The sequence below is a fragment of the Salvelinus namaycush genome, chromosome 8 (genome assembly GCF_016432855.1).
Source record: "Salvelinus namaycush isolate Seneca chromosome 8, SaNama_1.0, whole genome shotgun sequence".
Lineage (NCBI taxonomy): Eukaryota > Metazoa > Chordata > Actinopteri > Salmoniformes > Salmonidae > Salvelinus > Salvelinus namaycush.
Window position 1 is genome coordinate 15,079,137 of NC_052314.1, and position 22,999 is coordinate 15,102,135.

The 22,999-nt window shown below is 45.0% G+C and overlaps 1 protein-coding gene and 1 pseudogene across 1 annotated transcript; both read left to right on the forward strand.

Annotated features, from left to right (window-relative positions):
- Positions 1 to 783: 783 nt before the first annotated feature.
- Positions 784 to 9,357, forward strand: LOC120052033 (granzyme B(G,H)-like). The gene is made up of 5 exons (XM_038998899.1): positions 784 to 844; positions 1,105 to 1,273; positions 1,952 to 2,090; positions 2,310 to 2,567; positions 9,193 to 9,357. Exons 1-5 carry the CDS (start codon positions 784 to 786, stop codon positions 9,355 to 9,357), a joined length of 792 nt encoding a protein of 263 aa, XP_038854827.1.
- A 1,489-nt stretch (positions 9,358 to 10,846) lies between these two features.
- Positions 10,847 to 22,073, forward strand: LOC120052034 (annotated as a pseudogene).
- Positions 22,074 to 22,999: the final 926 nt, after the last annotated feature.

Genomic DNA, 22,999 nt, shown 5'->3' on the forward strand with positions numbered 1-22,999 from the left:
CTGTGGCAGTTTGTATAGTTCTGACTCTCTTGCCCCCTCCACTGGATATACCGCAGTACTTGATTTACTCTTAAAGGTTTAAATCTATAAGAGCTGAATCCTAACTTGAGATCTGTGCATATCACTAGGATTGGAATGAAAGGATTAATCTCTTAAAGCAGCAATCAGCAGTTGAAACAATGACAAAGAGCTCCCCCCGTTTTGGTAAAAAGCTGAGGGATGGGGCCGGAGAAATGTAACCACTCAAATGTATAGACAGAGCTATGGATTCAAATACTGGGCATCCATGATATAAAAATTATAGTTTTAACCAAGTTTTGAGGCTATACAGTGTTGGTTTGCAATTACTTTGTTTAAAAACATTGGGAGGAAACAATCTTATATTTTGGGTTCTGATGGTGTTTGACAGTTGACCTGAGCCCATGAGTCAATTATAAGTTATATTATTGAAGTATCAATTGGTGCATTTCATTCATTTATGAGTCCAACAATTGATGTAGCAACTGCAGATTGCCCCTTTAAGCCTATTTCTCACAGATTGGGAGAAACAGAGTGTGGATTTACCAGTGTAAGACCACCATGTCTGCTTGTCAGTGTCCTGCTATTCTAGTAAAATGTGAATAACCACAATGTGGTCACCTATATGAGGTGTGAATGTGGTGGGTGAATGAATGATATGCAAGGTTCACACATTCATAGCTCAAATCCTGTGTGGGTAGATGGGCTGGGAGGGGTTTATAAAGATGCTCAGGACTTTTGAGGACAGTCTGAGAAGAAGACAATATGGCTGCCACATCTGTTCTGCTCCTGCTGGTCACTCTCCTGCCCCCTCAAGGGCTCACAGGTAAGACCAAACTTTACCTATCATTTCAACCTATCCCATGTACACTCACACTTCCACTCACTCTGGCGGTTAAAAGAGGATGACATTTGACCCTCTAACCATGGACAGCAGAAAACTGCAAAGTGACACTGATTTGGTTGTATAGCAATAACATAAAAATTCACGTGATGATCACAAATTCTAGTCTTTGAATTCTAGTCATTTAAAGCCCACTGTTGTTAATTTGGGTTTCATTGGGGATATCTCTATGTCTCTACCAGCCCACCAGGACTCTGGCATTGTGAATGGAGAAAAGACCAAAACCAACTCTAAACCCTACATGGTCTCTGTGCAGGAGAGGAACAAGGAAACGGAAAAGAGGGAACATATCTGTGGGGGGTTTCTTGTGTCAGATAACTTTGTCATGACGGCCGCTCACTGCTACACAAGGTAATTGTGTTTTATTCTTATCCTATTGAACTATTTGAGGGAGAAAACTACTCACACCAAGAAGTCATAAGTGGTTCTGTGGTCTTTGTAAAAAATTGCAGATTTGCTTCATGCTGTAGAACAGGGGTGTCAGACAAATTTTGCCCCGGGGGCCACATTCGGTCTACAACTAGGTCTGGAGGGCCGCACTGAAAATGTGTTATATTTGTTTGCCGTCAAAATGTGCAAAAGATTACAAAACATAGTTTCCGATGCTGCCTGACTGTCTAGCTTTAATTTAGGTGATTATTAGCAACCTGGACAGTGGATACCATCAAGAAACGGTTGTCATTTCTACAGTTTAAATTTTGTTTCAGTAATTTTAAAGTATAAATGAGTTCCCTTCCCCCTCCATTAAAAAAAATATCTTATTAATATTATTGTATTTTCTGTAAATATTTTTACTCAAACCACCCCATCAGTCAGATTGGACTCCCTCGCTGTAGAATGTTCTGTGTGCTTAGAAGCTCAGTGAGTAGCATGTTGTTTCCTCTTCATAGGGGTGTGATAAGCAAGTCAAAGCTTATAGAGGAAAGGAAGTACAATACTTCCAGTGATATCTTCCAAGTTAGTGGAAAATCACAATCTATATTTTCAGTGAACTATTGCCATTCAGTAATTGTTTCTTTGTCCTTGTAGTGGTGTACAGCTGACGGTTGTGGTTGGTGTTCATAACATTAAAAAGTGGGAACATTCGGCTCAGAGGATTGGTGTGAAAAGTTATTACATCAATGATTACAATCCCGAAACACACAAGAATGACATCATGCTGTTGGAGGTAAATGAGAGGGAAGTAATGAAGTGTGTGTAAGGGGTAACTAGAGTATGTTATAAACACCTATTCAAATCAGGTGTGATGTATATGATTTTGTATGATTACCTTCCCAGAAGGGAATTGTGTCGCATACAAATACTTAATAAACCCTTTGCAGGGATATTCTACCCTGCCTGACACAACACATGGGACTCTAACTGCAATCCTGTACTCTAAACACAGCTCAAGACACCCACCCCGAGGCGGAGTTCTGTGAAGCCGATCCCTGTCGCTAAGAAAGACCTGCACATCAAGGCTGGAGCTATCTGTAATGTGGCAGGATGGGGAGCCACTGAAACTAACGGCTTTGTAAACGCAGACCTATTGGATGTGAATGTTGCTGTTGTAGACAGGGGTGACTGCCAGAGAACTTGGAGAAGAGCCATACCCACTTCTATGATATGTGCCGGTGGTACTGCTGATGATAAAGGCTTTTGTCAGGTACGGTTATAAAGTATAGTTAATTCTGAAATTAATAATAATAATATACAGGTATATTATATAAACATGAAGTGACACAATTTCACCTGGTTAATATTGCCTGCTAACCTGGATTTCTTTTAGTTAAATATGCAGGTTTAAAAATATATACTTCCGTGTATTGATTCTAAGAAAGGCATTGATGTTTATGGTTAGGTACAGTCGTGCAACGATTATGCTTTTTTCGCAAATGTGCTTTTGTTAAATCATCCCCCGTTTGGCGAAGTTGGCTGTCTTTGTTAGGAAGAAATAGTCTTCACACAGTTCGCAACGAGCCAGGCGGCCCAAACTGCTGCATATACCCTGACTCTGTTGCAAGAGAAGTGACACATTTTCCCTAGTTAAAAGAAATTCATTTTAGCAGGCAATATTAACTAAATATGCAGGTTTAAAAATATATACTTGTGTATTGATTTTAAGAAAGGCATTGATGTTTATGGTTAGGTACATGTTGGAGCAATGACAGTCCTTTTTCGCACCACATCGATTATGTGCAACGCAGGACACGCTAGATAAACTAGTAATATCATCAACCATGTGTAGTTAACTAGTGATTATGATTGATTGATTGATTGTTTTTTATAAGGTAAGTTTAATGCTAGCTAGCAACTTACCTTGGCTTCTTACTGCATTCGTGTAACAGGCAGGCTCCTCGTGGAGTGCAATGTAAAGCAGGTGGTTGGACTAGTTTACTGTAAAGTTGCAAGATTGAATCCCCGAGCTGACGAGGTAAAAATCTGTCATTGTCAGGGTTGTGTGCAGAGAAGTAGCGGAGTCAAGCGCAGGACACAGGTGTTGAGCGAAACCACAGCGTTTACTCAAAAATAAGCAAAAATTCCTCAATGGGAATACAACAAACACACAAGTACTAACAACAACCACTAACGAAACAAACAATCACGGACAGAACAGAAATGAATGCCAGAGGGTTAAATAGGGAACATGATAGGGGAATTGAAACCAGGTGTGTGTAATACAGACAAAACAAAACGAAACTGAAAAATGGATCGGTGGTGACGTCGCCCGACGCCCGACGTCTTGAGTCCATGATGGCGCTTACGATATACGCCGGGACCCCCTCGATGTAAAGAGGGGGCGGAGGAACCTCCCGCACCTCAGACTGCTGGAGCGGACCAGCCACCACCGGCCTGAGGAGAGACACATGGAACGAGGGGTTAATACGATAATCAGGGGGGAGTTGTAACCTATAACAAACCTCGTTCAGTCTCCTCAGGACTTTAAATGGCCCCACAAACCGCGGACCCAGCTTCCGGCAGGGCAGGTGAAGGGGTAGGTTTCGGGTCGAGAGCCAGACCCGATCTGCGGTGGCGGTCGGCACTCGCCTTTTGTCTCCTGATGGCCCGTTGTAGCCGCACATGGGCAGCGTTCCAAGTCTCCTCTGAGTGCCGAAACCATTCATCCACCGCAAGAGCCTCAATCTGGCTCTGATGCCATGGTGCCAGGACCGGCTGATAACCCAGCACACACTGAAAAGGTGATAGGTTGGTAGAGGAGTGGCGGAGGGAGTTTTGGGCCATCTCCGCCCAGGGGATGTAAGCCGCCCACTCCACCGGCCGGTCCTGGCAATAGGACCTCAGAAACCTACCCACATCCTGGTTGACTCTTTCCACCTGCCCGTTGCTCTCGGGGTGGAAACCTGAGGTAAGGCTGACCGAGATCCCCAGGCGTTCCATAAACGCCCTCCAGACGTAAATTGGGGACCCCGATCAGAAACTATATCCTCAGGCACCCCGTAGTGCCAGAATACGTGGTGAACAGAGCCTCCACAGTTTGTAGAGCCATAGGGAGACCGGGCAAAGGAAGGAGACGGCAGGACTTAGAAAACCGATCCGCAACGACCAGGATCGTGGTGTTACCCCGCGACGGGGGAAGATCCGTCACGAAATCCACCGATAGGTGTGACCACGGTCGCTGTGGAAGGGGTTGTAATTTCCCTCTGGGCAGATGTCTAGGTGCCTTGCACTGTGCGCATACCAAACAGGAGGAAACATAAACCCTCACGTCCTTAGCTAAAGTGGGCCACCAGTACTTCCCAGCAAGGCAGCGCACCGTCCGACCGATACCAGGATGACCAGAGGAGGGTGACGTATGAGCCCAACAGATCAAACGATCGCGGACATCAAACGGAACGTACAGACGCCCAGCTGGACAGTCAGGTGGAGTGGGCTCTGCACGTGACGCCCGTTCGAAGTCCGCGTCCACCTCCCACACCACCGGTGCCACCAGGCGAGAGGCTGGAATTATGGGAGTGGGATCTGTGGACCGCTCCTCTGTATCATACAGCCGGGACAGTGCGTCTGCCTTAACGTTCTGGGAACCTGGTTTGTAGGAAAGGGTGAAATCAAAACGGGTGAAAAACATGGCCCACCTTGCCTGGCGAGGGTTCATTCTCCTCACCGCCCGGATGTACTCCAGATTGCGGTGGTCAGTCCAAATGAGAAAAGGGTGTCTAGCCCCCTCAAGCCAATGTCTCCACGCTTTCAGAGCCATGACAACAGCCAGCAACTCCCAGTCCCCCACATCATAGTTTCGCTCCCCCGGGCTGAGCTTCTTCGAAAAGAATGCACAGGGGCGGAGCTTTAGTGGCGTACCCGAGCGCTGAGACAGCACAGCCCCTATCCCTGCCTCGGACGCGTCCACCTCAACTATGAATCCTAAGGAAGGATCAGGATGAGCCAGCACGGGAGCTGAGGTAAACAGAGCCTTCAGGTGACCAAAAGCCCTGTCCGCCCCAGCTGTCCACTGCAGTCGCACCGGTCCCCCCTTCAGCAGTGAGGTAATGGGAGCCGCTACCTGACCAAAACCCCGGATAAATCTCCGGTAGTAGTTGGCAAACCCTAAAAACTGCTGCACCTCCTTTACCGTGGTTGGAGTCGGCCAATTACGCACGGCTGAAATGCGGTCATTCTCCATCTCTACCCCTGACGCTGAAAAGCGGTACCCTAGGAAGGAGATGGACTGTTGGAAGAACAGATATTTCTCAGCCTTGACGTACAGGTCATGCTCCAACAGTCGACCAAGCACCCTGCGCACTAGGGACACATGCTCGGCGCGTGTAGCGGAGTATATTAGAATGTCATCTATATACACCACTACACCCTGCCCGTGCAGGTCCCTGAAAATCTCATCCACAAAGGATTGGAAGACTGATGGAGCATTCATTAACCCGTACGGCATGACGAGGTACTCATAATGCCCAGAAGTGGTGCTAAATGCTGTCTTCCACTCATCTCCCCCCTTGATACGCACCAGGTTGTAAGCGCTCCTGAGGTCCAATTTTGTGAAGAAGCGCGCCCCGTGTAATGACTCGGTCATACTGGCTATGAGTGGTAGCGGGGAACTGTATTTTACCGTGATCTTATTTATACCTCGATAATCAATACACGGGCGCAAACCTCCATCCTTCTTCTTCACAAAAAATAAACTCGAGGAGACAGGTGAGATGGAAGGCCGAATGTATCCCTGTCCCAGAGATTCGGTGACATATGTCTCCATAGCCACCGTCTCCTCCTGTGACAGAGGATACACGTGACTCCTGGGAAGTGCAGCATCTACCAAGAGATCTATCGCACAATCTCCCGGTCGATGGGGTGGTAATTGAGTCGCCTTCTTTTTACAGAAGGCGAGTGCCAAATCGGCATATTCGGGGGGAATGTGCATGGTGGAAACCTGGTTTGGACTTTCCACCGTAGTGGCACCTAAGGAAACACCTACACACCTCCCTGAACACTGACAGGACCATCTCTTGAGAGCCCTCTGTTGCCACGAAATAATCGGATCATGAGAGGCCAACCAGGGAAGACCCAACACAACAGGAAACGCAGGAGAGTCGGGATCCCCCCGCGTTCTCATAGCAATGGGCGCTGTGACCTCCCCAATCAGCCCCGACCCCAAAGGACGACTATCTAAGGCATGTACAGGGAAGGGAACATCAACAGGAACAATAGGGCTCCCTAATCTATGTGCCAAAGAGCGGTCAATAAAGTTCCCAGCTGCGCCTGAATCTACTAGCGCCTTATGCTGGGGATGCGGGGAAAATTCAGGAAATTCTATGGGTAACCACATGTGTGCAACAGAGGGCTCTGGGTGAGTTGTGTGCCTACTCACCTGAGATGACCCACCAGTGCTCCGCTTGCTACCTCGACTTCCAGGAGTAACACCCCAGCACCGACCAGCAGTGTGCCCTCTGCAGCCACAGTTGGTGCAGGGAATGGTCCCCCCTCCGGTCTCCCTCCTAGCAGCCCCTCCTAACTCCATAGGTGTTGGATCCAAGGTGCTGGGTAATGGAACGGGCGGACCCCGATCTAGACGTCCGCGGGAGGCCAACAGGTTATCCAGCCGGATAGATAAATCCACCAGCTGGTCCAGGTTGAGAGTGGTGTCCCTGCAGGCTAGCTCCCTACGAATGTCCTCTCGTAGACTACACCTGTAGTGATCGATCAGGGCCCGCTCATTCCATCCCGCACCAGCTGCCAGAGTTCGAAAGTCCAGTGCGAATTCTTGAGCGCTCCTCATCCCCTGTCTCAGATGGAACAATCGCTCTCCCGCCGCTCTCCCTCCAGGTGGATGATCAAAGACTGCCCGGAAGCGGCGAGAGAAGTCATCATAGTTATCCAGGGTTAGGCCCTCCCTTCCTCAGATGGCGTTGGCCCACTCCAGGGCTTTACCAGTCAGGCAGGAGATGAGGGCGCCCACCCTCTCGCGTCCCGAAGGGGACGGATGAACAGCTGCCAGGTAGAGCTCCAGCTGTAGTAGGAACCCCTGGCACCCGGCTGCTGTTCCGTCATACGCTCCTGGGAGCGAGAGCCAAATCCCACTGGGTCCTGAAGATGGAGGGATGGACATCGGTGTAGGTTGAGGTGCGGGTGGAGGTGATGGGGTATGATTGACCGGGAGACCTCCTCTCTCCCATCTGTCCATTGTTTGCAGCACGCGATCCATGGCTGTCCCTAGACTGTGTAACATGGTCGCGTGCTGTTGGACTTGCTCCTCTACTGGGAGAGAAGGGCTGGCTGCACCTGCTGACTCCATTTGAACAGGTCCGTGATTCTGTCAGGGTTGTGTGCAGAGAAGTAGCGGAGTCAAGCGCAGGACACAGGTGTTGAGCGAAACCACAGCGTTTACTCAAAAATAAGCAAAAATTCCTCAATGGGAATACAACAAACACACAAGTACTAACAACAACCACTAACGAAACAAACAATCACGGACAGAACAGAAATGAATGCCAGAGGGTTAAATAGGGAACATGATAGGGGAATTGAAACCAGGTGTGTGTAATACAGACAAAACAAAACTGAAAAATGGATCGGTGGTGACTAGAAAGCCGGTGACGTCGACCGCCGAACACCACCCGAACAAGGAGAAGGGCCGACTTCGGCGGAAGTCGTGACAGTCATTCTGCCCCTGAACAAGGCAGTTAACCCACCGTTCCTAGGCCGTCATTGAAAACAAGAATGTGTTCTTAACTGACTTGCCTAGTTAAATAAAGGTGTAAAAAAAACACCAAATTGGTGTCCAAAAATACCGATTTCCGATTGTTATGAAAACTTGAAATCGGCCCTAATTAATCGGCCATTCCGATTGATCGGTCGACCTCTAAAATGTATCACTAGCCACTTTAAACAATGCCACTTTTATATGTTTACATACCCTACATTACTCATCTCATATGTATATACTGTACTCTATACCACCTTAATGAATCTTGCCATGCCGTTCTATACCATCACTCATTTATATATATTTTTTTAATGTACATATTCTTATTCATTCCTTTACACTTGTGTGTATAAGGTAGTTGTTGTGAATTTGTTAGGTTAGATTACTCGTTGGATATTACTGCATTGTCGGAACTAGAAGCACAAGCATTTCGCTACACTCGCATTAACATCTGCTAACCATGTGTATATGACAAATAAAATTTGATTTGATTTGATGGAGAATCCAAGGCACACTTAACCAGCATGGCTACCACAGCATTCTGCAGCGATACGCCATCCCATCTGGTTTGCGCTTAGTGGGACTATCATTTGTTTTTCAACAGGACAATGACCCAAAACACACCTCCAGGCTGTGTAAGGGCTATTTGACCAATAAGGAGGGTGATGGAGTGCTGCATCAGATGACCTGGCCTCCACAATCACCCGACCTCAACCCAATTGAGATGGTTTAGGATGAGTTGTACTGCAGAGTGAATGAAAAGCAGCTAATAAGTTCTCAGAACATCTGGAAACTCCTTCAAAAGTATTCCTCATGAAGCTGGATGAGAGAATGCCAAGATTGTGCAAACCTGTCATCAAGGCAAAGGATGGCTACTTTGAAGAATCTCAAATATATAATATTTTGATTTGTTTAACACTTTTTTAGGTTACTACATAATTCCATATGTGTTATTTAATGGTTTTGATGTCTTCACTGTTATTCTACAATGTAGAAAATAGTATTAAATAAAGAAAACCCCTTGAATGAGTAGGTGTGTCCAAACTTTTGACTGGTACTTTGACTGTTTTTCACATGTAGAGTAACTGTTTCTTCTCGTCTGTGTTTCAACCATTGATTTCAGGGAGATTCAGGAGGTCCTCTGGTGTGTGGAGGGATAGCAGTGGGAGTTGTGTCCTTCAATGATGCAGACTATTGCAACCAGTCGAGAGCACCCAATGTCTACACCAACATATCAACCTATCTCCCCTGGATCAAGAAAGTAACTGGACTTAAATCAGTCAACTAAATGATTAATAAACACACACACTCTTTGTTACAGAAAATATTAACTGAGTATATGTGCATGTGTGTTGATTTCCTGTAAAAGTCTCAAGTACTGACAGACAACATAGGGTTATTATTTTATATGCATTTTTAGACAGATAACCACATGATTCCATGTAGCCTAAGACAACAAAGTATCTCTGGTTACATGAAAGCGACACAATTCTCGGAAAGCACACCACTGCTTATTTTCAGTGCCAGAAACCTTGGTCACTGTGGTTCGTTTATCTGGTTCGTAGTGCTGCTAAGCACGGCACTAACGCACTGCAAACTTAGCAGGTGCAAAAACTGCTGCACAGGTACTGGAAAAACAGACTGAGATGACAGTAGCATAGTCTGTCAAAGTTAATGTATCTAGAGTGTGGTCAAACATCATAAACCTCTAGTTGGTCATGGATGCCATGTAGAGGTTACATTGGCACAGAATTGGGTGAAACACAGGAGGGCGTCAACCTCCATGTGAGACACATAGCTCTTGAATGAGGGAGGAAGTATATACTACATTAATAGGTACTATAAACTGGTGGGATTCCCTGGAGTTATACAAAACACTACAGTAGGTCAATGTTGCACGTAGTAACAATGCATTGTAGGGGGAAAAACATTGAATGTGGGAAACTAGGCCCATGTCTACTTTAGTGGGGAAGCTGCACCATCTTTTGTTTGTAAGACTGAATAACTTTCAGAAATACGTCTGACTTCCCTCTGCTGGATATACTGAGACGCATGGCAAATGATCTTACAAGCATTTCTAAACACAATTCTTTCAGTAATATCTGGAATTACAAATACTTTTAAGCCATTGTTTTTCACAAGAAAAAGTAGTGATTGAAACTGTCCTGTTTGATCAAAGAAAGTTAACTGATAGACTAAGTACGGCAAATATAATCTTAGGGCTGTTCTCCCGGCAAATATCAACAGTCATAATCTGTGATCTATACCAGGTGTCAGGCAATGGTACAAATGGAAAGTCCCCACTGTGGTGGACTTCACACCCTGTGAAACTAAGTGGTACATCCTGTAAAGGCTTTAGAGAGACACTCAGCACTTTGAAACCCAGCAGTCTGAGAAGACAAAGACCTCAACCCCATCAAACACCTTTGGGATGAATGTGAACGGCGACTGCGAGCCAGGCCTAACCGCCCAACATCAGTGCTCGACCTCACTAATGTTCTTGTGGCTGAATGGAAGCAAGTCCCCGCAAGTCCCCAACATCTAGTGGAAAGCTTTCCCAGAAGAGTGGAGGCTGTTATAGCAGCAAAGGTGGGACCAACTCTATATTAATGACCATTGGTCTATTTACCCCTCTTAATTTCGCCTACCGACTTGAAAAAAAATCTAAATATACATTGAGTTATTTGGCAAAATACAGACGTTGCCATTGTGTTGGGGAAATAGGGGTGTCTAAAAGTGCATTCTTATTTAACCAGCTTACTTAACCAGAATCCAAGATGGCGTAGCAGTTCAGACATCTTTGTCTTGTCGTGTCCCGTGTATATATCTTTTTTTCTTTGTATATCTTTAGTATATATTTTTAACCTCAATTTCAACATACTCTCCTGCAACCCGCCTCACCCAATGTGAAATGGATCTGCTATTTTCTATACTTTAGAACCGGAATCCCCAACAGAAGATAGGCAGCTAACTAGCTACTAGCTAGTAGTCAGTTAGCCACTGCTAGCAGTCATCAGCTAACCATAGCCCGGTCAACTCCTGCCAGTCTGCACAGTGTGATTCAACCCAAAGCATACCGGACTGCTTTTTCTCCACCAAATCTCCACATCTCCGGATTCCTACCGCAAGCTCTGAACCTTTTCACCTGGATCATTGCAGCTAGCTAGCTGCTATCCGAGTGGCTACTCTTGGCTAACGTCTCTGTCCCGAAGCAAGCACCAGTTAGCCTGGAACTAGCCTTGTGCTAGATCCATCTCCCGGCTAGCTGAAGAGGTCCATCAGCCACTCCTTGGGCTACAATACCTATTTTGCCAATTGGCCTGGACCATTTTTACTGCCGACATGGAGCCCCGCCGATCCATCACGACTGGTCTACCGACGTAATCCGCCCGAGGGGTTTTCAACAGGCTCCTCTGTTGCGACGTCCCCTGAAGGCCCATCTGCTAGCCTGCTAGCCGTGGCCCGCTAGCTGTCTAGAGCATATCGGACTGTTAGCTGAAGAGATCCATCAGCCAATTTCTTTGGTTACAATACCTATTTTGATAATTGGCCTGGACCCTTTTACTGCCTACATGGAGCCCTGCCGATCCATCACGACTGGTCTGCCGATGTAACCGTCCGAGGGGGCTACAACAAACTCTTTCGTCGCGACGTCCCCCTAAGGCCCTTCTGCTAGCCTGCTAGCCCCGGCCCGTTAGCTGTCTGAATCGCCGTGTCTCCAGCTCGCCTAGCTACTCACTGGTCCCTATGATCACTTGGCTACGCATGCCTCTCCCTAATGTCAATATGCCTTGTCCATTGCTGCTTTGGTTAGTGATTATTGTCTTATTTCATTGTAGAACCTCCAGCCCTCCTCAATATGCCTTAGCTAGCCCTTTTGTTCCACCTCCCACACATGCGGTGACCTCACCTGGTTTAAATGGTGTCTCTAGAGACAAAACCTCTCTCATCGCCACTCAATGCCTAGGTTTACCTCCACTGCATTCACATCCTACCATACTCGTCTGTACATTATGCCTTGAATCTATTCTTCCGCGCCCAGAAACCTGCTGCTTTACTCTCTGTTCCGAACGCACTAGATGACCAGTTCTTATAGCCTTTAGCCGTACCCTTATCCTACTCCTCCTCTGTTCCTCTGGTGTTGTAGAGGTTAATCCAGGCCCTGCAGCGCCTAGCTCCACTCCCATTCCCCAGGCTCTCTCATTTGTTGACTTCTGTAACCATAAAAGCCTTGGTTTCATGCATGTTAGCATTAGAAGCCTCCCCCCTAAATTGGTTTTATTCACAGCTTTAGCACACTCTGCCAACCTGGATGTTCTTGCCGTGTCTGAATACTGGCTTAGGAAGGCCACCAAAAATCCTGAAATTTCCATCCCTATCTATAACATTTTCCGACAAGATAGAACTGCCAAAGGGGCCGGAGTTTCAATCTACTGCAGGGATAGCCTGCAGAGTTCTGTTATACTATCCAGGTCTGTGGCCGAACAATTCGAGCTTATACTTCTAAAAATCGACCTTTCCAGAAACAAGTCTCTCACCGTTGCCGCTTGTTTTAGACCACCTTCAGCCCACAGCTGTGCCCTGGACACCATATGTCTCAAATAAAACTGTGAAGGACATCGGCGTTACTCTGGACCCTGATCTCGCTTTTGACTAACATATCAAGTCTGTTTCAAGGACATCTTTTTTCCATCTATGTAACATTGCAAAAATCTGAAACGTTTTGTCCAAAAATGATGCAGAAAAATGTATCCATGCTTTTGTCGGTTAGACTACTGCAATGCTCTACTTTCCGGCTACCCGGATAAAGCACTAAATAAACGTCAGTTAGTGATAAACACGTCTGCTAGAATCTTGACTAGAACCAAAAAATGTTGATCATATTACTCCAGTGCTAGCCTCTCTACACTGGCTTCCTGTTAAGGCAAGGGCTGATTTCAAGGTTTTACTGCTAACCTACAAAGCATTACATGGGCTTGCTCCTACTTATATTTCCGATTTGGTCCTGCAGTACATGCCTACACGTACGCTATGGTCACAAGACACAGGCCTCCTTACTGTCCCTAGAATTTCTAAGCAAACAGCTGGAGGCAGGGCTTTCTCCTATAGAGCTCCATTTTTATGGAATGGTCTGCCTATCCATGTGAGAGACGCAGACTCGGTCTCAAACTTTAAGTCTTTATTGAAGACTCATCTCTTTAGTAGGTCCTATGATTGAGTGTAGTCTGGCCCAGGAGTATGAAGGTGAACGGAAAGGCACTGGAGCAATGATCAGCCCTTGCTGTCTCTGCCTGGCTGGTTCCCCTCTCTCCACTGGGATTCTCTGCCTCTAACCCTATTAAAGGGGCTGAGTCACTGGCTTACTGGTGCTCGTCCATGCCGTCCCTAGGAGGGGTGCATCACTTGAGTGGGTTGAGTCACTGACATGATCTTCCTGTCCGGGTTGGCGCCCCCCTTGGCTTGTGCCGTGGCGGACATCTTCGTGGGCTATACTCGGCCTTGTCTCAGTATGGTGCGTTGGTGTGGGGGCTATGCTTTGGCAAAGTGGGTGGGGTTATATCCTGCCTGTTTGGCCCTGTCCGGGGGTATCATCAGACAGGGCCACAGTGTCTCCCAACTCCTCCTGTCTCAGCCTCCAGTATTTATGCTGCAGTAGTTTATGTGTCAGTCTGTTATAGGGTCAGTCTGTTATATCTGGAGTATTTCTCCTGTCTTATCCTGTGTCCTGTGTGAATTTAAGTATGCTCCCTCTAATTCTCTCATTCTCTCTCTCTCGGAGGACCTGAGCCCTAGGACCAGGACTACCTGGCCTGATGACTCCTTGCTGTCCCCAGTCCACCTGGCCGTTCTGCTGCTGTTCCAGTTTCAACTGTTCTGCCTGCGGCTATGGAACCCTGACTTGTTCACCGGACGTGCTCCCTGTCCCAGGCCTGCTGTTTTCAACTCTCTAGAGACAGCAGGAGCGGTAGAGATACTCTGAATGATCGGCTATGAAAAGCCAACTGACATTTACTCCTGAGGTGCTGACCTGTTGCACCCTCGACAACCACTGTGATTATTATTATTTGACCCTGCTGGTCATCTATGAACATTTGAACATCTTGGGCATGTTCTGTTATAATCTCCACCCGGCACAGCCAGAAGAGGACTGGCCACCCCTCATAGCCTGGTTCCTCTCTATGTTTCTTCCTAGTTTCTGGCCTTTCTAGGGAGTTTTTCTACACCTGCATTGCTTGCTGTTTGGGGTTTTAGGCTGTGTTTCTGTATAGCACTTTATGAAATCGGCTGATGTAAGAAGGGCTTTATAAATAAATTTGATATGTGAATTGATTGCCCTCCATCTATCTTCAGAGTTCGTACTGTTAGGTGACCTAAACTGGGACATGCTTAACACTCCGGCCGTCCTGCAATCTAAGCTAGATGCCTTCAATCTGACACAAATTATCAATGAACCTACCAGGTACAACCCCAAATCCGTAAACACGGGCACCCACATTGATATCATCCTGACCAACTTGCCCTCTAAATACACCCCTGCTGTCTTCAACCATGATCTCAGCGATCGCTGCCTCATTGCCTGCGTCCGTAATGGGTCTGCGTTCAAACGACCACCCCTCATCACTGTCAAACGCTCCCTAAAACACTTCAGCGAGCAGGCCTTTCTAATCGACCTGGCCCGGGTATCCTGGAAGGATATTGACCTCATTCCGTCAGTAGAGGATGCCTGGTTATTATTTAAAAGTGCTTTCCTCACCATCTTAAATAAGCATGTCCCATTCAAAAAGAAATTGAACCAGGAACAGATATAGCCCTTGGTTCACTCCAGACCTGACTATCCTTGACCAGCACAAAAACATCCTGTGGCGTACTGCATTAGCATCGAACAGCCCCCATGATATGCAACTTTTCAGGGAAGTTAGGAACAAATATGCACAGGCAGGTAGGAAAGCAAAGGCTAGCTTTTTCAAACAGAAATGTGCATCCTGTAGCACAAACTCCAAAAGGTTCTGGGACACTGTAAAGTCCATGGAGAATAAGAACACATCCTCCCAGCTGCCAACTGCACTGAGGCTAGGAAACACTATCACCAGCGATAAATCCACGATAATTGATAATTTCAATAATAACTTTTCCTACGACTGGCCATGCTTTCCACCTGGCTACCCCTACCCCGGTCAACAACCCTGCACCCTCCACAGCAACTTGCCCAAGCCTCCCCCATTTCTCCTTCACCCAAATCCAGATAGCTAATGTTCTGAAAGAGTTGCAAAATCTGGACCCCTACAAATCAGCTGGGCTAGACAATCTGGACCCTCTCTTTCTAAAATGATCTGCCGCAATTGTTGCAACCCCTATTACTAGCCTGTTCAACCTCTCTTTTGTATCGTCTGAGATCCCCAAAGGTTGGAAAGCTGCCGCGGTCATCCCCCTCTTCAAAGGGGGAGACACTCTAGACCCAAACTGTTACAGACCTATATCTATCCTACCCTGCCTTTCTAAGGTCCTTGATAGCCAAGTTAACAAACAGATCACAGACCATTTCGAATCCCACCATACCTTCTCCGCTATGCAATCTGGTTTCCGAACTGGTCATGGGTGCACCTCAGCCACGCTCAAGGTCCTAAACGATATCATAACCGCCATCGATAAAAGACAATACTGTGCAGCCGTATTCATCGACCTGGCCAAGCATTCAACTCTGTCAATCACCACATTCTTATCGTCAGACTCAACAGCCTTGTTTTCTCAAATGACTGCCTCGCCTGGTTCACCAACTACTTCTCTGATAGAGTTCAGTGTGTCAAATTGGAGGGCCTGTTGTCCGAACCTCTGGCAGTCTCTATGGGGGTGCCACAGGGTTAAATTCTCAGGCCGACTCTTTTCTCTGAATACATCAATGATGTCTCTCTTGCTGCTGGTGATTATCTGATTATCTACGCAGACGACACCATTCTGTAAACTTCTGGCCCTTCTTTGGACACTGTGTTAACTAACCTCCAGACGAGCTTCAATGCCATACAACTCTCCGTCCGTGGCCTCCAACTGCTCTTAAATGCAAGTAAAACTAAGTGCATGCTCTTCAACCGATCGCTGCCCGCAACTGCCCGCCCGTCCAGCATCACTACTCTGGATGGTTCTGACTTAAAATATGTGGACAACTACAAATACCTAGGTGTCTGGCTAGACTGTAAACTATCCTTTCAGACTCACATTAAGCATCTCCAATCCCAAATTAAATCTAGAATCGGCTTCTTATTTCGCAACAAAGCCTCCTTCACTCATGCTGCCAAACATACCCTCGTAAAACTGACTAGGCTACCGATCCTTGACTTCGGCGATGACATTTACAAAATAGCCTCCAACACTCTACTCAGCAAATTGGATGCAGACTATCACAGTACTATCCGTTTTGTCACCAAAGCCCCATATACTACCCACCACTGCGACCTGTATGCTCTCGTTGGCTGGCCCTCACTTCATATTCATCGCCAAACCCACTGGCTCCAGGTCATCTATAAATCTTTGCTAGGTAAAGCCCTACCTTATCTCAGCTCACTGGTCACCATAGCAGCACCCACCCGTAGCACGCGCTCCAGCAGGTATATTTCACTGGTCACCCCCAAAGCCAATTCCTTTCAGTTCTCTTCTGCCAATGACTGGAACGAACTGCAAAAATCACTGAAGCTGGAGACTCATATCTCCCTCACTAACTTTAAGCACCAGCTGTCAGAGCAGCTCACAGATCATTGCACCTGTACATAGCCCATCTGTAAATAGCCCATCCAACTACCTCATCCCCATATTGTTATTTTTTTTTTTGCTCCTTTGCACCCCAGTATCTCTACTTGCACATTCATCTTCTGCACATCTATCACTCCAGTGTTTAATTGCTATATTGTAATTACTTCACCACTATGGCCTATTTTTTGCCTTTCTCCTTAATCTTTCCTCATTTGCACACACTGTATATAGACTTTTCTATTGTGTTATTGACTGTACGTTTGTTTATTCCATGTGTAACTCTGTGTTGTTGTTTGTGTCGCACTGCTTTGCTTTATCTTGGCCAGGTCTCAGTTGTAAATGAGAACTTGTTCTACCTGGTTAAATAAAGGTGAAATTAAAAATAAAACAAAAATCTGCTACCATTTGCCTTTGTGTTCTGCATTTTGTGGTTTGAACTAGCAAAAACGTTTCATTATTCACAGGTCTAATTCTCTGATAGCATGGTATGGAAGGCAGCACACTTCTGAGATCAAACTGCTCAGCAAAGCAAAGGCTCTTAAAATCTACCAGATTTAAATATATACATCTATTCTCCAGTGTCTGTGTCTAGTGTCTCTGTTTATGTTAAAGGTGAATCAACAGTTGTTTATTCTTATGCTGTAAATGGCTATTTTATGGTTGTAAGTGATAAAATATATATTTTATATTTTGCAATTCTGAGTAATTACTACTTCAGTAAGGAAATACACTTTATTCGGTGACCTTCGGTATGGAAACTGATGGTCAGATCAACACATTGCTTCGAAAAAAATGTATTGCAATTGCTAAATAATTCCAATAGATGGCAGGATAAGACCACGAATTAAATTTCAGATGCTCCATTTTCCTCCTTCCCTTCGCCCTCAGTAAGACTCCTTCGCGCGCTTCTTTCTGTCCCTTTCCACACTGCTAACGCAGGAGAAAGGACTGAACATAATTTTAACAGATTATTGGTTATTACTATAATGATGGTTCATGTTTATTATTACCTATGTTCATGCTCATGTTTTGAAATTATACTTGATTACTATTTCAATAACGATTATCAATAATCCTGAACATAAATTCAGTCACCTCTGGTCGAGAAAGGTATTTTCCGAGTACATGCATTGTCAAATTCATCAGCCAGCATCGAGCTGCTCTGCCTTCTCGCACAAGCGGAGGTACATTTGTTAACCGCATGGGGTGCATGATGTAATTTATTGGCAGGCTGTGGAAATTGCACTCTTGTCTCGCACTGTCATATCAGATGTTAAGATGATTATATAATACATGTAGAAAAGGACTATAGTTATTTATTGTTTTGCTCTCCCAAAAGCAACACAGGCCTAATATGAGATAGATATACACTAGTTCAAAAGTTTGTGGTCACTTAGAAATGTCCTTGTTTTTTAAAGAAAATCATATTTTTTGTCCATTAAAATGACATCAAACTGATCAGAAATACAGTGTAGACATTGTTAATGTTGTAAATTACTATTGTAGCTGGAAACTGGCAACCATCACCTCTGTGTTCCAATCACACGTTGTGTTAGCTAATCCAAGTTTATCATTTTAAAAGCCTAATTGATCATTGGAAAACCATTTTGCAAATATGTTAGCACAGATGAAAACTGGCCTTCTTTAGACTAATTGAGTACATTAGAATGTCTAGTTTGAGAAACAAACACCTCACAAGTCCTCAACTGGCAGCTTCATTAAATAGTTCTCGCAAAACACCAGTCTCAATGTCAACAGTAAAGAGGCGACTCCGGGATGCTGGCCTTCTAGGCAGAGTTGCAAAGAAAAAGCCATCTCAGACTGGCCAATAAAAAATAAAAGATTAAGATGGGCAAAAGAACAGACACTGGACAGAGGAACTCTGCCTAGAAGGCCAGCATCCTGGAGTCGCCTCTTCACTGTTGACGTTGAGACTGGTGTTTTGCGGGTACTATTTAATTAAGCTGCCAGTTGAGAACTTGTTAGGCATCTGTTTCTCAAACTAAACACTCTAATGTACTTGTCCTCTTGCTCAGTTGTGCACCGGGGCCTCCCACTCCTCTTTCTATTCTGTTTAGAGCCAGTTTGCGCTGTTCTGTGAAGGGAGTAGTGCACAGCGTTGTACGAGATCTTCAGTTTCTTGGCAAATTCTCGCATGGAATAGCCTTCATTTCTCAGAACACGAATAGACTGACGGGTTTCAGAAGAAAGGTATTTGTTTCCAGCCATTTTGAGCCTGTAATTGAACCCACAAATGCTGATTCTCCATATAATCAACTAGTCTAAAGGCCAGTTTTATTGCTTCTTTAATCAGAACAAAAAAATTCAGCTGTGCTAACATAATTGCAAAAGGGTTTTCTAATGATCAATTAGCCTTTTAAAATGATAAACTTGGATTAGCTAGCACACCGTGCGATTGGAACACGGGAGTGATGGTTGCTGATAATGGGCCTCTGTTTGCATGCAACCAAAGACTATATGTCATCATAGGCGTCTATGTAGATATTCCATGAAAAAAATTAGCCATTTCCAGCTACAAAAGTAATTTACAACATTAACAATGTCTACACTGTATTTCTGATCAATTTGATGTTATTATTCTTTCAAAAACAAGGACATTTCTAAGTGACCCCAAACCTTAATGGTAGTGTGTATATACTATGTAAAGTAATTAGTAACCATTTTAGAAAATCATATGACATATAGTCTTTGGTTGCATGCAATTTTTTTCATGTCAATCAAATTGCTGCTAAAGCCTATAACTTTGTGGTCTTCTGCTGCCATTTATAGGAAATATTTAGCAATTAAAAGTTATTCAAATAAAGACATTGAGCAAAAAACAATCCCCAAGAACCTCAATCAGCCTAGCGGTTAGAATGTTCGGCCAGTAAACAAAGGTTGCTGGATCGAATCCCAGAGCTGACAAGGTAAAAATCTGTCATATTGCCCTTGAGCAAGGCGGTTAACCCTGTTCCTGGCTGCCAAAGATGTGGATGTCAATTAAGGCAGCCCCCCACACCTCTCGGATTCAGAGGGGTTGGGTTAAATGCAGAAGACACATTTCAGTTGAAGGATTGAGGGAAAGATGAATGGAGCAAGGCACAGAGAGATCTTTGATGAAAACCTGCTCCAGAGCGCTCAGGACCTCAGGACCTTCCAACAGGATAATGACCTTAAGCACACAGCCAAGACAACGCAGGAGTGGCTTTGGGGCAAGTCTCTGAATGTCCTTGAGGGGCCCAGCCAGAGCCTGGACTTGAACCCGATCGAACATCTCTGATGGTTGGTCCCCATCCAACCTGAGAGCTTGAGAGGATCTGCAGAGAAGAATGGGAGAAACTCCCCAAATACAAGTGTGCCAAGTTTGTAGCGTTATACCAAAGAAGACTCTAGGCTGTAATCGTTGCCAAAGGTGCTTCAACAAAGTACAGAATAAAGGGTCTGAATACTTATGTAAATATGCTGGCTTTTTATATTTAATACATTTGCAAAAAAATATATATTTTTTTGCTTTGTCATTATGGGATAGTGTGTAGATTGATGAGGGGAAACAAACTATTTAATCCATTTTAGAATAAGACTTACGTAACAAAATGTGAAAAAAGTCTGAATACTTTCCGAATGCACTGTAAGTCCCTTGTCTGTTCCACTTCATTCTGAGTCTCTTCTGGCAGAGGCATTGGGTATCCACAGGTGTGTCCTGTTTGTGGTCAACTGTGTGTTCTGCAGGTTCTACATCAGCACTTTGTTTTTTGCTCGATACGACCATGACGGTATTTTATATCTGTAGAATTCATCGTCGTTGTCCCGTCCGAGTTCTTCCATTTGTCCATTACTTTGGTTTGTTCCTCTTTTCTTTGGCTTGGAGTTTTGCTGTGTTTAAACTTCAAGGGGCAAGTGGTCCTTTTCTTTTTTTTTGTCCATGTTAAATCAATTTGTCAAGTCTGAATAGGGCCTAGGGAGAATATTATTCTGTGGACATCTACCTTTATTTTTCAGTGCTTTGTTTAGACAGATTAGAAATAGCAGGAGACAGAGAAGGAGTGAAAGTGGGACTGGCAGAAGCAGGAACTGAACCCCTGACTTCTGGGGCAGTAAGATGGGAAATTTCTTTGTAATTTTACCTACTCAACCACACAGCCACGTATCGTGTGAGGAACTTGGGCCCCCATAGTGATTCAATCCATCTGCACCACCAAGAGCTTGCCGCCCGGTCAAACTGAGCAATCGGGGGGGGAAGGGCCTTGGTCAGGGATGTGACCAAGAACCCAATGGTCACTCTGAAGAAGCTCCAGAGTTCCTCTGCGGAGACAATGCTCAGCAAGTAGACTGTCGTTTCCTCTTCACAGGGGTGTGAATCTGGTGGTTGTGGTTTGTGCTCATGACATTTCAAGGCAGGAAAGCTCTGCTCGCAGGATTGATGTGAAATATTACCACATACATCCTGGTTACAACTCTAAGACATTTCAGAACGACATCATGCTGTTGCAGGTACATGACAGTGGAAGAACGCACACATGTTAGAATGTCTCTTAGCTTAGTGCACAATTGCCCAGGTAATATATGCCAACAGACCTTAGATCAAATAGAGAAACAAATAAGTAAACATATTGAGTTTGTTCAAATCCGGTGCAGTAATCATATATGAAAACCTTTTGAAGATGTGCATAATACCGCTTTGCATAATATCATATAGCCAACTTGAGAATCGACTGTATTTAACTACAGTCATATGCTCCAAATATAGCTCGTCAAAACTACGGCGAAAAGCAAAGCTGTGCAACAGATCCCTCTCCCTAAGAAAGACAACGACATCAAGGCCAAATCCTACTGTACTGTAGCTGGGTAGGGTGCCACTAAAACAGGCGGAACTGCAAACCCACATCTTCTGGAGGTGAATGTCACTGTCGTAGACAGAGCCTCCTGCCAGAGATCATGGGGGAACACTGCCACCATAACCCCGTCTATGATATGTGCTGGTGATACTGCGGCTGATTATAAAGGTGTTTGTCAGGTATAGTCATAGAATGAATGTAGTTAAGGTATGGTCTGATATTCATTCATTATAGAGAAGTGACTTGATTTGCAGAGTAACTGTTTAACAAAGTATTACAGGGAGATTCAGACGGTCCTCTGGAGTGTAAGGGGACAGCAGTGAGAGTTGTGTCCTTCAATGAAGAAGGAAACTGTGACAAGGAGCCCAACGTCTACACCAAAATATCCAAGTACCTCTCCTGGATCAAGTGTATCATAAAGTATTAAGGAACCAAATGGAGACATTTGTAATTAATAAAATGTAATTTATCAAACAGAAAAGACCATCAGTCCTTGAATAAACTCAGTGCTGTGTGTTAGCGTGAGCGTGTGAGAAGAATATGAATGCGCTTGTAAGAGAGAGTATTTATACATGCACGTCAATGTGTCTTTTCCATCTTTCACTTCAGACCAAAGGTATGTGCAATTAAAATGATGACTTTGCTCTTTAAGCCAACAAGTATACATCTTCAGAAAGCTAGCTCCTCTTACATCTTCAGCTGTCTTCATCAAACTCCACCACACGTGGAAACTTGTGGTCAAGACAACAAAGTAACTCTGGTTTCATGAAGGCGACACAATGCTTTGAAACCACACCACAGTTTCAGTTCTCAGACCAGAATACATGATCTGTCTGTCTGTGTCTTCCAGTCTGCCTCTCAGCCTGCTTGCCTGTCTGTCACTCAGAGGGGATGCAGAACATTTCACAGAAGAATACCACCAAGGATCAAGATGAGTCAATAAGGTTGACAGCACAACTTCCTCTTCATCTTAAACTAGCAACACATTTAAATATGTGATTTACTGTTGTTTCTATAGTGACTTGAAAGTTATGCCCCTTTCATAGTTTCACATTTTCTTTTCATTGTGAAAAAGAATGGTCCCTCTCTTTACCCTGGTGGGATTGGCAAGGTCCCAGTGTCTTTCAAGGCATCAAGAGTGTTGTCCTCCTTTGTAAACCACTGGTGGTTCTTGGTTGGCATGCTAACACCGGAAAGCATCGAACCAGAGAAGATAAGGCTCTTGCATGAGAGAGGGGGAGATTAGTTGGCCTATGTGGTATGCACTACTGCAGGCTATTATGTGTCTATGATAACTCACCACCTACATTAATGTGTAGAAGGGCTGCCAGAGTTCCAGTAAATGCAGAGACC

Coding starts and splice junctions, on each gene's coding strand:
- LOC120052033 (XM_038998899.1), top strand. CDS start 784: ATGGCTGCCACATCTGTTCTGCTCCTGCTGGTCACTCTCCTGCCCCCT. Junction 845..1,104: donor GCCCCCTCAAGGGCTCACAG/GTAAGACCAAAC, acceptor TGTCTCTACCAG/CCCACCAGGACTCTGGCATT. Junction 2,568..9,192: donor ATGATAAAGGCTTTTGTCAG/GTACGGTTATAA, acceptor CATTGATTTCAG/GGAGATTCAGGAGGTCCTCT.